A 15,496-nucleotide genomic window follows, 5' to 3' on the forward strand; every position below is an offset into this window, starting at 1 on the left:
GCAGCCTTTCCCTTCCCGGTAGGAGGAACCCGATTTCCTCCTCCCCACCCCAACCCCCAACCCCGTTTTGGCCCTGGTAGTAAAGTGGGGCTCTTAGACGCATCTGTCCGCCTGGCCTGTGGCCTGCAGCAGCTGCTGTTAGATTTTGGAAGTACGCGGACTGGGCGGGAGTTACTTCTCCAATGAAGAAGAGCTAGCACAAGTCCCTCCCTAGTCTCTAGGGAACCGAAGCTGGCTCCAGATCGCCTATTCAGGAAAGAAGAACCAGTGTACCCCCCCCCCCCGCCGCCCCCAAGACGTCTCCAAGGTTTGAGGAAACTGTTAAGGTCATTCCACATAGGTTTTTTAAACCCAGAGCCTTAAAGTGTCCCGTGACTCCCTCACTCAAACATTCTTCCTGAGAAGCGCAAAGCCCAAGAAAAGCTGGGGAAAAGAGAGAGGACGCTGTAGTCGAGGTACTTGTGGAAGGGTAGGAGAGAGACGGAGAGGTGGGGTGCGTTTTTTAAAAGAAAAGGCAGATTTAGCTCACATCCCGCTTTGGGGGAGAACTCTATCTGAGTAGGGGGCAAGGAGAGGGAAAGTTCAGGGGCACCTAAGGCCCGGGGGAAATCTTAGTGAAGGATCTCTTCCATTCGACCCCCCCTCTCTTGGAAACTGCAGCCCAGCCGGGGCACAGGAAGGGTGACAGGAAGCAGGGTGGTCAGGGAATCTACAGCAGAGAGATGAAGTTAAAGGTTCACCCTTCTTCCCTGAGCAGCCCGGGCTGTATAAAGTGCTGGTCATAGCGGTGTTTCGGCGTCTTACACCCCCAGAGTGACGAGCGGTGGCGTGAGGCCAGCGCGGAGGCTGCCCCCTCCCCCTTCAGGCCCCGCGGCGCAGAGCGTGGTTTAGCACCGACTGAGATCAGGGGGCGGTGTCGCAGGGGTGGGGGGGAGGGAAGGGAGGGGTTCCTAAGTGGCTATAAAGGGGCTGCCGGGGCTGCCTAGATCTTGCACTCGCTGGAAAGCAGCTCCAGGCCAGGTGCTATTGCAAGGCCAGAGCGCACAGCACCTCGGAGAGAGCTGATCCTTGCTCAGATCCAGGCACCCCGCGGCCAAGGCGGAGGACGAAGAGTCCAGGCTCGGGTCCTGGACTTGTTCCCCAGCTCCGGAGCGCCTCTCGATCCTACAGCAGCCTCTTGGCAGCTGCAGCCCTGTGGGTGCCTCCAACTCCGTGCTGGAATAAAAAGTTCCCGCGCTCCGGCCAACCCGAAGCACTTCTTTCTAAGGGACTCGCTCGAGCTTTGGCTGCCAGCTCTGCGCGAACTTTCTAATCAAAGTGATCGTGATTTTTAAGCATCCGGAGCAGTCCCGCGGAGCTCGGCTCGCCTAACCAGAATAAAGGGTTCGCTGCGCTGCAGTGTGCGGTGTCATGCAGCCAGCAGTCCCTTTGGAGTCACGCAAGCAGAGGCCCCGCTCCGACATGGGGCACGTCCAGCGGGCAGCTAAGTCTCGGAGCTCTCCGCCTTCACTCACGCTGCCGCTGCTGCTCGCTTCCGTAGCAATGCTGCTGTGTGTGCGGGGCGCACAAGGGCGCCCCGCGGAGGAGGACGAGGAGCTGGTGCTGCCTTCCCTGGAGCGCGCCCCGGGCCCCGATTCCATCACCCGCCTCCGTCTGGACGCCTTTGGCCAGCAACTGCACCTGAAGTTGCAGCCGGACAGCGGTTTCTTGGCTCCTGGCTTCACCCTCCAGACGGTGGGGCGCAGCCCCGGGTCCGAGGCACAGCATCTGGACCCCACTGGGGACCTGGCGCACTGCTTCTACTCTGGCACGGTGAATGACGACCCCAGCTCCGCAGCCGCCCTCAGCCTCTGTGAAGGCGTGCGCGGTGCCTTCTACCTGCAGGGCGAGGAGTTCTTCATCCAGCCAGCGCCTGCGGTCGCCACCGAGCGTCTGGTCCCCGCCGGACCAGCGGAGGAGTCACCCGCCCCGCCGCAGTTCCACATCTTGAGGCGAAGGCGGCGGGGCAGCGGCGGAGCCAAGTGTGGTGTCATGGACGACGATGAGACCCTGCCAACCAGCGACTCACGACCGGAAAGCCAAGACCCCCGGAATCAGTGGCCGCGACGAGACCCCACGCCGCAAGGCGCGAGAAAGCCAACAGGTATAAGACTCTCTCTCTCTCTCTCTCTCTCTCTCTCTCTCTCTCTCTCTCTCTCTCTCTCTCTCTCTCTCTCTCTCTCACACACACACACACACACACACACACACACTTAAACCTCCATCCACCTCCCTTCTCCACGAGGCGTGACTTGAGGGCACACTTTAGCTCGCCTCTAGAGGACTCAGACCTGCAGCGGGTTCTGGGTCGTGACCCGCAAAGTAAGCTGACCAAACCCAGCTAGAACATGTCTTTGCCCGAGTAGTTAATGATTTAAGAAAAGAGAGAAGAATCATCGGGAGTCCCTGCAGACAAGGGCTCAAGCGTTTCCACCGGGAAGTTTGTAACCCGATTCCTCACACTCGAGAATCCTCTCCCAGCCCTTTAATTCCTTTTAGTGAATGTATGAGTTCACTTGGGCGAAGTTGCAGCTTCTCGCTGAGTTTTGTAACCTCCGCGTGCGAGCACCGCGCTCACGGGAGGGAGGAGTAGGGGAGCGAGGGTGACCTCGATCTGTGTTCGGGAGCCTAGGCAACGGCGCGGCGGCGATCTCAGTTCGGTGGCCTTCTGTCCCCTTCCCCCCTTTGAATGGCTGACCCGGATGGTTGGCGGCGCCCGGGGCCCCTCAGCAGAACCTGCTTGGGAGGTCTTTGCCCTGCTCGCCCCGCCTCCGCGCGCCTCCTACCTCTCTGCCTGGGGACTTGCGCTCCCTCTCCCGGCCGAGGCTCTGCTCCCCAGCGCGGCGGAACGTAAGCCGCGGCTGATCCGCCCTGCTACACTCTCCCCTGCCTCTGCTGTGTTAGTTTATTTTATCACTCAACTTTCTTTTTGTCCTTTTTTACTTCCTTAAGTGTCCTCTTCTAGATTTCTCCCCCTTATCCGTCTGCTCCTGGGAGCAGGTAATGATGGGTCATAGCCCACTTCAGGACTTCTCTGACCACTGAATCTCAGTCAGCAGCTAAGAGGAGGGCTGTTTTCCAAATCGGCAACCCTGGTTTGAGACAGGAACTTAATTTCCCCCCGGGACAAAGGGAGTGAGGGGAGGCAGAAGTAGACTGCTGGGCAGAGTGGGTGGTCCTAGTGCCCGGAACTGGATAGCGCAGAGAACCCCCAGGGACCCCGTGAATGAGAAAGCTGAGCCGTGCAGACTGAGATTCCCCAAGCCCCGCCCCTTGGCAGACCCCCCCCCTCCCCCACGCCCTGCCCTGTGCCTTCCACGTGGAGCTGGATGATCTCATTCAGGATTTCAGCCCTGGCTTCAATAGTGAAAGGGTGACTCAGGGCGCTCTGCCTGCTACCCTTGCCAAGTTTTTACTACAGCTGGATAGGATGATGTCCATACTGCCTAGCTCAGGCTGTGGATTTTCAAAGGCCACGAAAGAAATCCTGCTGACACAGAGCATAGACAGTTTGATGACTCTGAGGAGCCCGTGTTGTTGTTTTTTTTTTTTGTTTTATTTAAAGCAAAACGAAAACTTTTTAAAAAATAACGTTCAGAGTTTTTAGAAGATGCAAATATTTGTTTTATTGTTGTTCCAGGCATATTTCGGTTTTATTTACTCTGACTTGGTTAACTTTCCTAATATATACCCCAGGAAGGTCGCTATTCTGAGAGAAACTGCCCACGAGCAAACTTTCTTTTCTCTTGGCAGGACCTGGCAGCGTAAGAAAAAGGCGGTTTGTGTCCAGCCCTCGTTATGTGGAAACCATGCTCGTGGCTGACCAGTCCATGGCTGACTTCCACGGCAGCGGTCTAAAGCATTACCTCCTAACCTTGTTCTCCGTGGCAGCCAGGTTTTACAAGCACCCCAGCATCAGGAATTCAATTAGCCTGGTGGTGGTCAAGATCTTAGTCATCTATGAGGAGCAGAAAGGTCCGGAGATTACCTCCAATGCTGCCCTCACCCTGAGGAATTTCTGCAGTTGGCAGAAACAACACAACCCTCCCAGTGACCGGGATGCCGAGCACTATGACACAGCCATTCTTTTCACCAGACAGGTAAGACAAGAGGGTATCCATCATTTTATCACCTCCTGGCATCCAGATGGATGAAAAAGCCATCTCATCTGTATTGCCTCATCAATTTCGTTTAACGGGCTAGCTTAACCTGTCTTGCTTATTTCTGTTTTAATTTCAACATCTCAAGTTGCACAGTTCTCTTGTAAAAGCATCAGAGGAAATCTTCCTTAAAATGACATGTAGTCTTTCGGGGCCCCAACAGTAATAAATGGACGAGCTCCAAATCACATGTGAAGACTGGCCTGCCTGGCTGAGGAGCCAAGTCTCAAGTCCACACTGTCCTACTTAAAAGGGATTTCCCATGGTTCTTTGTAGGATTTGTGTGGCTCCCACACATGTGATACTCTCGGGATGGCTGATGTTGGAACTGTGTGTGACCCCAGCAGAAGCTGTTCTGTCATAGAAGATGATGGTTTACAAGCTGCCTTCACCACAGCCCATGAGTTGGGTAAGTCAGGACCAGTGTACAAGTTAAGTCCCATGCGTGCATGGATTCAGCCCAATAAAACAATCTGATTTGAGACAGAGAAAACATCTCAGACTATATTGCTACTTTAGCCACCAGCGATCATAGAAATGGTAGAACATGTTTTCTACTGTTTCAGATACAGCCTTATTAGAACAAGAGAAAGCGCTATGAGCATTTGAAAATTGACATCTTTTTATATCTACCCTGATTCAAATCGATATTATCCCTGACACAGGTTGTCTACTAAATATGTTCCTTCCTGTAGAATGAATCCCTTACAAAAGAAGAGTCAGGCTTATGATCAATCCTAATGTAGGTCTTGCTTGCTCCCCAGGCCACGTGTTTAACATGCCACATGATGACGCAAAGCACTGTGCCAGCTTTAATGGTGAGGGCGGAGATTCTCATCTGATGGCCTCCATGCTTTCCAGCTTGGACCATAGCCAGCCATGGTCTCCCTGCAGTGCCTACATGGTCACATCATTCCTGGATAACGGCCATGGTAAGATGCCAGCTACTCTTTCTAGACGGTGTCCAGCCTTCCTCATAGAGGGTTCTAGTTAAATGAGCGACGTGGTTCTTGCTCAGTTCATTTTCCCCCTTTCAGAATTACTTTCTCTATCAAGATCACAAGCTGCAGATCTTTATCTTCAGTGCTTCCTGCTCCTAAAATCTATTTATTAATATCTTGAACTGAATAATAACTTCTTGCCAGTGTTAATCCAGAAGTACTCTATTAAGGACAGTGTCTTAATAAAAAATCTAAATCTCCCTGGCACTGGTTTTCCAGAAATGTCACAATCATAAGTGGCTATGTATTGTTTCACACAGTAAATATCTTGTGACATCAAAGTCAGTCCATTTAATGTGTTTTCACCAACTGTGTTCTAACAGTTGCCCTTTTTTGTTTTGTTTTCAGGGGAATGTTTGATAGACAAGCCCCAGAACCCCATCAAGCTCCCATCCGATCTCCCTGGTACCTTGTACAATGCCGACCGTCAGTGTCAGTTTACATTTGGAGAAGAATCCAAACACTGCCCTGAAGCAGCCAGCACATGTACCACCCTCTGGTGCACCGGTACCTCCGGTGGCTTACTGGTGTGCCAAACAAAACACTTTCCCTGGGCAGATGGCACCAGCTGCGGAGAAGGAAAATGGTGTGTCAGTGGCAAGTGTGTGAACAAGACCGACATGAAGCATTTTGCTGTGAGTTTTCCCAATGAAACACGCTTGTTTACAACTCAGAACTCGAGAGACCAGTGAGGGTTAAGGTTCTTACCCAGACAAGCTCCTCTCTCTATGTCCCATAGTGGGGACACCAGATAATAGTGAGATGATAGCGAATTTTGAGAATCAATTCTTTGTTTTATAATGTTCTCCAACTCCCTAAAAAGTCTAAGAGTTCTAACAGTGATATTTGTATCTCCATTTAGACCCCTGTTCATGGAAGCTGGGGGACATGGGGACCCTGGGGAGACTGTTCAAGAACTTGTGGTGGAGGAGTTCAGTACACAATGAGAGAATGTGACAACCCAGTGCCCAAAAATGGAGGGAAGTACTGTGAAGGCAAAAGAGTACGCTATAGGTCCTGTAACATTGAGGACTGTCCGGATAATAACGGTGAGTCATACTGGACTTCAGCTCTCAGAAACGGGGTGAAGGAGAGGAGCGCACATGGGGTTGAAAGTTGAAAACTGGTAACATCAACACACCATTCTCTTTTCAGGAAAAACTTTCAGAGAGGAGCAATGTGAAGCACACAATGAGTTCCCAAAAGCTTCCTTTGGGAATGAGCCCACTGTGGAATGGACACCCAAGTATGCTGGCGTCTCGCCAAAGGACAGGTGCAAACTCATCTGTCAAGCTAAAGGCATTGGCTACTTCTTTGTTTTACAGCCCAAGGTAGGAATTTTTACACTTGTAGTTCTGCTAAGGAGCCAAAGGCCTTGGCTTGCTGCCTCTTCATGCAAATGTCTGAGCTCTCTTTACATATTAACCTGTGTTCAGTTTTGACTTTGGAATATTTCCAAATGCAGGAGCAACTCCTTGCTTTGGGATTTGTGTTGCTTTCAGTTGGGAAGGCAGTTTAAGTCTAGTAAGCATGTGAGAGTCTTGCATGTATTTAATATTGCTCCTTTATATCCAAAGAAAAGCCCTTTGAAAACTCAATAGCCTCCCTGTATAACTAGGTTTCATATACAGCAATTCATGGTTAGATAAATTATATATTAACACAGAATCCAGGAGTTTTAGAAAGTAGTCCAAAGTACTTGTTACTGGGTACCTAGCAGCCTCACACACAAACGTACTAATGTAGAGTCTAAGCACTGACAATTTATTGTTGGAACACGTACTTTGAACAAAGAGACTCGCCATTTCTTTTGATGCTTTGCTGAGGGGGATAAGTCTTGCTCTGAAGCAGGGAGTGAAATTAAATTTTCTTATGGTTGTCATGGGCTTTTAGCATTGTAAGATAGGAAAACATGTCCAAGTTGCAGATGAAATATTTATCAAGTGATTAATGGAGTACCTTCTGCTGCAGCATATTGTTCTAGGCCCTGAAAGTAGAACAGGAATCAAACTGACAGTGAGCACTACTTCCATTGACCTTAGCAACAGGGGAGATAGGCCAGTAAATAAATAATCAAGGCATTTATAAACTTTGCAGACAGCCATTGAAAGAGACAGACACATGAAGGGTAACGTGTGGCATGTGGGGGAGAGAGTACTCGCAGCATGGGAAGAGAGCAGAGAGGGGAGCGTTCCCAGTTGCCATCACATGCTTCTTCACATTAGACGTTTAACCACTGGGTGAATGTTGTCTCTGCAGGTTGTAGATGGCACTCCCTGTAGTCCAGACTCTACTTCCGTCTGTGTGCAAGGACAATGTGTAAAAGCTGGTTGTGATCACATCATAGACTCCAAAAAGAAGTTTGATAAATGTGGCGTTTGTGGAGGAAATGGCTCCACCTGCAAGAAAATATCAGGATCAGTCACTAGTACAAGGTAAGTTTCAAAACACAGAGTTCAGGAATAGGGATATAGCTCAGTGGATAGAGAGCCTGCCTCGTATCCACAAGACCCTGGCTTCAATTCCCAGCACATGGGAGGTAGAGACAGGAGTGACTAGAGTGTCAGATGGTTCAGGCCATCTTTGCCTACACAGTGAGTTTTGAGGTCAGCTTGGGTTACATGAAATCCCATCTCAAAAAACAAACACACAAAAACAAAGCAAAATAAAAATATTTCATGTAATTCCAGTCTTTGGAAGGATGATTGCTATGAGTTCTAGATCAGCTTGGACTATACGGTGAGCTCTAGTATAGCCTGGGCTACAAGTGAACCCTCATCTCAGCAACCTAAAGCTAATTAATCAACATATGAAGCAAAACACATACTCCTTTTGACATGCCATTCTGTAGGACTAAGGAAAAGTCATTTAAAAGAATTGCATATTTTTAAGTGAAGTGGTTGATTAATCAGGGATTGAAAGACATAGAAGGAAAAGTCACGTTTAAATGAATTGCATAATTTTGCTGGGCCTGGTAGTACATGCCTTTAGTCCCAGCACTTAGGAGGCAGAAGCAGGCAGTGTGTTCGAGGCCAGTGTAGTCTCCAAAAGAAGTTGCAGAAGAGCCACAGAGGTTACACAGAAAAACCCTGTCTCAAAAAAATAAAAAACAAAAAACAAAAGAAGAATTGCATATTTTTAAGCAATGTGCAATATGGTTGATTAACAAGTGATTGAAAAATATATACCTATTTTCTTTGTCCACAGACCTGGGTATCATGACATTGTCACAATTCCTGTTGGAGCTACCAACATTGAAGTGAAACATCGGAATCCAAGAGGGTCCAGAAACAACGGCAGCTTTCTAGCCATCAAAGCTGCAGATGGTACCTATATCCTGAATGGAAACTTCACTCTGTCCACACTAGAACAAGACCTCACTTACAAAGGTACTGTCTTAAGATACAGTGGCTCCTCGGCAGCGTTGGAAAGAATCCGCAGCTTTAGTCCACTCAAAGAACCCTTAACTATCCAGGTTCTTATGGTAGGCCATGCTCTCCGACCCAAAATCAAATATACCTATTTTGTGAAGAAGAAGAAGGAGTCATTCAATGCTATCCCCACTTTCTCAGAGTGGGTGATTGAAGAGTGGGGGGAATGCTCCAAGTCATGTGGATCAGGTTGGCAGAGAAGAGTCGTTGAGTGCCGAGACATTAACGGGCGTCCTGCATCCGAGTGTGCAAAAGAAGTGAAGCCAGCCAGTACCAGACCGTGTGCAGACCTGCCTTGTCCACACTGGCAGGTGGGGGATTGGTCACCATGTTCCAAAACTTGTGGGAAAGGTTATAAGAAGAGAACCTTAAAATGTCTGTCCCATGATGGAGGAGTGTTATCCAATGAGAGCTGTGATCCTCTGAAGAAACCAAAGCATTACATTGACTTTTGCACACTGGCACAGTGCACTTAAACAGTTTGAGAACAAGGTGGCATGGGAGGGCTGATACACAGAGATCAAGAGTGCTGGAGGGAATCCCATGAATCAAACCAGTAACCGTAACCAGCGAGGTCTGTCAATGAGGGGTGTGTGTTTGGGGGGCGGGTAACATAGCAAAAGGGGTAGATCAGGACACAATCCTGCCAGTCAAAATTTGACGAGGTAGTTAGTATAGGTTATTAGCATCTGAGAGACCATATGTAGCACAATGAAGCCCAAGATAGTTACTAGTATTTCTTTTGTTATATCTATTGCAGAAACAACTGTCAGAGTCTGGCAGAAATCTTTCAAGCCCTGTTGCATGGTGCTGATTAGATGCTTTGTATCAGGGGGATTGGGAAAGGCAAAGCAGAAGAAAGGCGGGATTGTATTTCAAACATGGCTTAACTTTATATCACTGGCAATGGGGGCAAGGAGAAGGGTACAAGCAAGATTGTTATTCGAAGTTTCCAACTGCTGCAGTTGCAGAGAATGTTGATAGATCATTTCTATCACTAGTGAAATGTTCAGATTGCTCAACATGAGAGAAAGGTTCACCTCTGTGCAGTGGCTCATGGTTCCTTCTTACACCATCTCAGCTCTTTAACTATAATTCATGTTGAGGTAGAAACAATTCACCTACTTATAAAATGTACATTAATTCTAAAAGGAGGAAAGAAACGGCAAACTATGTAAGGTGCACATAAAAACTCAAGGAAACAAAACGAGCAACATGTCTCCTGCCTTGCTTTCTCCCAAGGTCAGCCTACCTGGGGACCATGAATGTTAAAGAGAACCCATGTCACACAAAAGGCAGTAACATCACACATGTCAATGTCACGCCAGAGTAAGGATGAGGTGTAGAAAACAGGGTCCCATGAAGTTGGGAACATGGAAATCGCTTGTCTTACATGGGAAGCTGCTGCAGGGTAGCAGGTCCACTCCTAGCAGCTGGTCTAACAGTCGTATCCTGGTGAATGTCTGTTCAGCTCTTCTACTGAGAGAATATGACTATTTCCATATGTATATGTATATAGTAAAATATGTTACTATGAATTGTATGTACTTTATAAGTATTGGTTTGTTTGTTCCTTCTAAGAAGGACTATAGTTTATAATAAATGCTTATAACATATTTATTTTTATACATTTATTTCTAATGATAAAACCTTTAAGTTATATCGCTTTTGTAAAAGTGCATATAAAATAGAGTATTTATACAATATATGTTAACTAGAAATAATAAAAGAACACTTTTGAATGTGTATGTCTATTTTCTGAAATGGGATTAATTTCCGGGCAAGAAATCTGATGAGACACAAATATTGGATTTCGAGACAGTTTTTAAGATTTTGATGAATGAACTGTATTTTCTGTTTGTAGAAGTACTGATAAAAAAGATTTTGATGTCTTTAGTGATAAGATTGTTACTAATGTGGTTGGCAAATTACTGTAAAGAGCCAGATTGTAAGTATGGCATTGTAGGCTATATTTCCTGTCACAACCATGTGACAGTGAGTGCTTTTGTAGGAATGAGATCAGCCATAAATGATATGTAAATGATTAACCATGGCTGTGTTTTAATAAAAGTTTATTTACAAAAACAAATGATGGGCCAGATTTGTTCTGTGAGCTTGTTTGCCAACTCCCAATGTGATAAAGTAAATAGACAATGATTCAGCTGATAGATGCATTTTGGGTTTTTGTCTCCCTTAATTATGTCAAGTAAGTAAGAAAGTATAAATATATTTACGGTATTGAATAGAAACAGTGCTTCACACACTTGGGACAGATGGGAGTGGTGAGCTAACACTTTAAAATCTTTGCTTTGTGGGGTGGTGGCGGCGCATGCCTTTAATCCCAGCACTGGGGAGGCAGAGCCAGGTGGATCTCTGTGAGTGTGAGGCCAGCCTGGTCTACAGAGCAAGATCCAGGACAGGCACCAAATCTACACAGAGAAACCCTGTCTTGAAAAACCAAAACTAACTAAATAACTAAATAGATAAATAAAATAAAACCTTTGCCTCCTTCAACAATAATGCAAAGGTGTTTGGGAGAAATCCAGGACTCTAGCCTTCTGTAGATCATTGTATTTTGAAAATTAGGTGGTGCATAAAGTGACTACAAGTTCAAATTATTTCCATTACGATGTTGCTTTCAGAAAATCGTTTACTAGAAAACTGACAATGTACTCAACTATTGTCATTTCTAACTTTACATTCACCTTTTATTCCCAGCATGATTTTTCTTACTTATAACCTGTAACAAAATGCCAGCCTAGCTTCAGTTACTTAATGTGTCCCCCTTAAGAACTGAACAAATGTAACGGGAGTAGGGACATTAATTGGGTTAACTTTTTCTAATACTTACTGTAAGACCCAAAAACCAAACTAAAGTCTTCAGACATCACTGAATAAATCTTTACATGCAGAACTTGACTATGTAATTCAGCAGCCCATGTTGTCCTGTGTGCCAGCAACCTTCATTGACATTGACTTGCCTCTTAGCATGGCACAAATTCCCTTCTTAGCATGGCACAAATTCCCATAGTGAGCAACTAGGAAAATACATCCCCACAAGCCCTGACAGCTCTCTTCCACACATGACACCCCAACAAAGGTTCATATATTGGAGTGAAAACCTATAACATGAAAAAGTTCTTTACTGAACTTCTATCATTCACCAAGAGATTTTTTTTTCTTCTTGAGCAGCTTCAGAACTTGATGTAGCTCACAATCATCTGTAACTCCAATTACAGGGGATCTAACACCCTTCTTTGACCTCCACAAGCACCAGACCTGCATGTGTTTTGTGTACATACATACATGTAAAGCATTCAGACACATTCAAAATTTAAAAAACCTTAAAATGTGGAACACATAAAATGGTGTGATAGAGCATGTTGTAATATCCACACTCGGGAATTGGAAACAGAAGGGAATAGTAACACAAGGTCATCTTTGGCTATGTAGCCAGTTTGAGACCCACCTGGGATAAATGAGCTTCTGTTTCTAAATAATAAAGTCATTCATTCACTAGTTAAACAAAAATTCAAGACACAAAAAGATAGAGCCCATCAAAAAAGTGCCTGCCATCCACTTACCATCAGTTCAAAGTCATATCAAAGAACTTTCTTACCTTGCAACATTATTGCCTACCCCTTTACAAGTAAGATTTTGTTGTTATCATTGTTGTTGTTACACAAATAAGCAGTTAGATTATGTTGCAGCAATGAGAAGTCAGTTCACAACCACAGTTCACAACATGCCCATCCTCTCAATTTTGTGAGCTTCAATAGGCATCAGTCTGAAAAAGGATGTTATGGACCTTTGTCTTCTAGATAGGAATCATGAATGAGAGTCTGGGACAATACTCACTACTAGTTAAATCATGCCACTGTTGAAGAACTCAATGGGTAGAGTTCTTTCTGTAATATTTCAACAAACAAAAATGTAAATCAAAAATTTGACCAATAATTCACAAAACTCCAATAATTCACAAACCAATAATTCACAACTCCTTGCTCTTTTCAACTTGTGTTCTTGAAGACGGCACTATTCAAGATTAACTTGAATTAGAAATAGCATGTAGTAGATCCTGATTGTTGGAAATATTGTTGGCAAATTATTGTAGAGAGACAGATGGTACTTATAACCCCACATCAATTTATAAGCATTAAATTTCATCCTCAAATAAGTCATGGATTTCATTGAAAGTCTAATCATTAACTAAAATTCATAAATTTTTGTAACACAAAAACATAATTCTAAATTTTATGTGAAGAAATAAACAGTGTTAAGATAGAGAAACATAATCATAAATCTATTTATAATATAAGACACTTGTCTGATCTGAATTGAAACTCATCATAAAATTATAATCAAGAGAAAAAAATACCACTTGTAGGACCATTGATACCAATGGATTAGAAAAAAATATCCCCAAATCAAGTCTTACTAACTTAATGACAAAACATAAATGTATAGAAATATGAATCTGAGCAAAATGGATCATTCCAACCATAGTTCTCAAATTCATTTTGGTGGAATAAATAAATACCTTTTAGCACTTTGAGATCATTCAACATAAGAAGTTTGCATTTGGCTTCTCTAGAAAAACAGAATAAATAGGATATCTGCATCCATAATCTGTATCTGTCAGCAAATTTATTATAAGCCAGTGACTTGTGTGATATTGGTGGTAGAGAAATCTCAAGATCTGCACATATAGGTTAGAGACAGGAAACCAGTTTGTTTGACTCTGAAAATAGAAGTAAATTGATTTATCCCAAAGACCGGAGAGGGAGAGATAGAGAGAGAGAGAAACAGACAGCCTCTTTCACTAGTCTTTGGTCTGCTTAGGCCCTCAACAGATTGAACAAGGTTACTAACACTAGGGAAGACAATTCACACTATTTATTCTACTGATTCGAATGTTAGTCACATCTAGAAACACACTGACAGAATTGCACAGAATCATTTAAATAAATAACTGGATATTCCATGGCCCAGCTAAACGGACACGCAAAAGTCATCCCCACAAAAGAAATGTCTTCAATGTTTTGTTTTTCCTTTTTTTTTTTTTTTTTATTAAGTTCTTACTAGGTAGTACAAGCTAGCCTCAAACTTAGGATCCTCCTGCTTCAGATTCCTGATTGCTGGGATTATGAGCATGTACAACTGTACCTACCTGGCTTTATGAAGTTTTAGTAAACATATCTGAACACACCTGAGTATTGGCACACTACAGGAGCCAGATGTGATTGCTTATGGCTGTAATCCTAGCACTCTGGGGACTAAGGCAGTAGGTTCATGGTGACCTCAAACCTACAAATCTTAAAATGCTACAGCAAAAACATGGCTCAAAACAACAAAATACATATATAGATACATAAATAAATAATTAGATATATGTATGTGATTTATCGGTAGGAGAAGGTATTTGAGGATAGTAACAATGAAACTTAGTTTACAGAATCTATTATGTATATATAAATGGATTCATTTAATTGGCTTAAAATTTTTATATTTGTTTAGTTAAAAATCCCTAAAAATAAGTTATGGTATTGTAATTAATATAAAAGGCACAGGATTATAAACTCTTATGTAGAAAAAGTCATATAAATAGAAAATAAAAGACAAAACATACACAAAAATGTGTCAGAAGTTGTAGATGACTGAAAATGAAATTCACATGTATGTTAGCTTGACATAGAATGGCCAGTCCACTGAAAGTCAGAGCCGACAGAAACACAAAATCAAAAGCCAGGTACCAAATATATAGAGCTGAAAATAATGTTAGTAATAACTTGCCATAATATTTTTATTAGTATCTGTTGTTAGAAATATGAACCCTAACAGTCTTATTTAAAGTAGCCATTATAATTTTCAACGTCAAAAACCATATTTCCAAGTAAAACCTGTCTCAGGACCAAGATAAAGAGATCTGCCATACCTGCCATTTTTAAAATGATGCAGAAACAGGGAGCCAGGCTTTCCCAGTGGGTCTTCTCCATGTCTGGCCTGTAAGTGTACCTACCCAGACACGGAAGTCTTCTCTGACTCTAGCATCTGCTTCACCATCACTGACAACCAAGTCCCTGGTCTGTTTTTTCTATCACCCATGTGTAGCATGAATCTTAAAAGGGCTTATTAATAAACAAACCCAGAGCCAGGTATTGGGGTGAACGCTCAAAGATCAGAGAGATAGAACAGGCCACAGCTAACTTCACCTCGCCAACTTCTCAGCCAATCCTGTTTCCTCAAACTGGAAGCCTCTGAGTCCTCATCCATAATAAATCTCAGCTGAACTGTGCTGCTAAAAGCCTAAAAGCTTAACCAGATGCTAGTTCCTGGTTTTCATGCCTTATATATACCTTTCTGCTTCCTGCCATCACTTCCTGGGATTAAAGGTGTGAGTCACCATGCCTGACTGTTTCCAGTGTGGCTTTGAACTCACAGAGATCCGGATGGATCTCTGCCACCAGAATGCTAGGATTAAAGGTGTGTGTGTGCCACCATTTTCTGACCTCTATGTCCATCTAGCTGCTGTTCTGTTCTCTGACCCCAGATAAGTTTATTAACAGGTACAATATATTGGGGAACACAATATTACCACACCCATGCTTCTGCCTCCTGAAGGGAGAGCTGTATTTCTTTTCAGGCTCTCTCCTATGAATACATCCAGATCATCCTCTGGCCCTCTCACCTAGTCTGATCCAAGACCTTCATCCCCTTTCACCATCCATCTATGCTGGCCCTCCAGGCCAAGGCAGTGGAACATACCTTTGGTGGCACATCATCTAACTCTTTTGGTGAGTCTTACTCAATTCCTTCCTCCTGTCCCACATCCCCTTCAGGCACCATTTTAGCCCCAGAAAGGAGC

The 15,496-nt window shown here is 44.4% G+C and overlaps 1 protein-coding gene across 1 annotated transcript; it reads left to right on the top strand.

Moving 5' to 3' along the window:
- Nucleotides 1-968: 968 nt before the first annotated feature.
- Nucleotides 969-9,187, top strand: Adamts1 (ADAM metallopeptidase with thrombospondin type 1 motif 1). The gene is made up of 9 exons (XM_059277629.1): nt 969-2,143; nt 3,793-4,139; nt 4,476-4,608; nt 4,964-5,131; nt 5,549-5,835; nt 6,063-6,249; nt 6,356-6,531; nt 7,460-7,635; nt 8,408-9,187. The coding sequence occupies exons 1-9, from the start codon at nt 1,411-1,413 to the stop codon at nt 9,105-9,107; spliced, it is 2,907 nt and encodes a 968-aa protein (XP_059133612.1). The 5' UTR covers nt 969-1,410; the 3' UTR covers nt 9,108-9,187.
- The last annotated feature ends 6,309 nt before the right edge of the window (nt 9,188-15,496 follow it).

The sequence above is a fragment of the Peromyscus eremicus genome, chromosome 12 (genome assembly GCF_949786415.1).
Source record: "Peromyscus eremicus chromosome 12, PerEre_H2_v1, whole genome shotgun sequence".
Lineage (NCBI taxonomy): Eukaryota > Metazoa > Chordata > Mammalia > Rodentia > Cricetidae > Peromyscus > Peromyscus eremicus.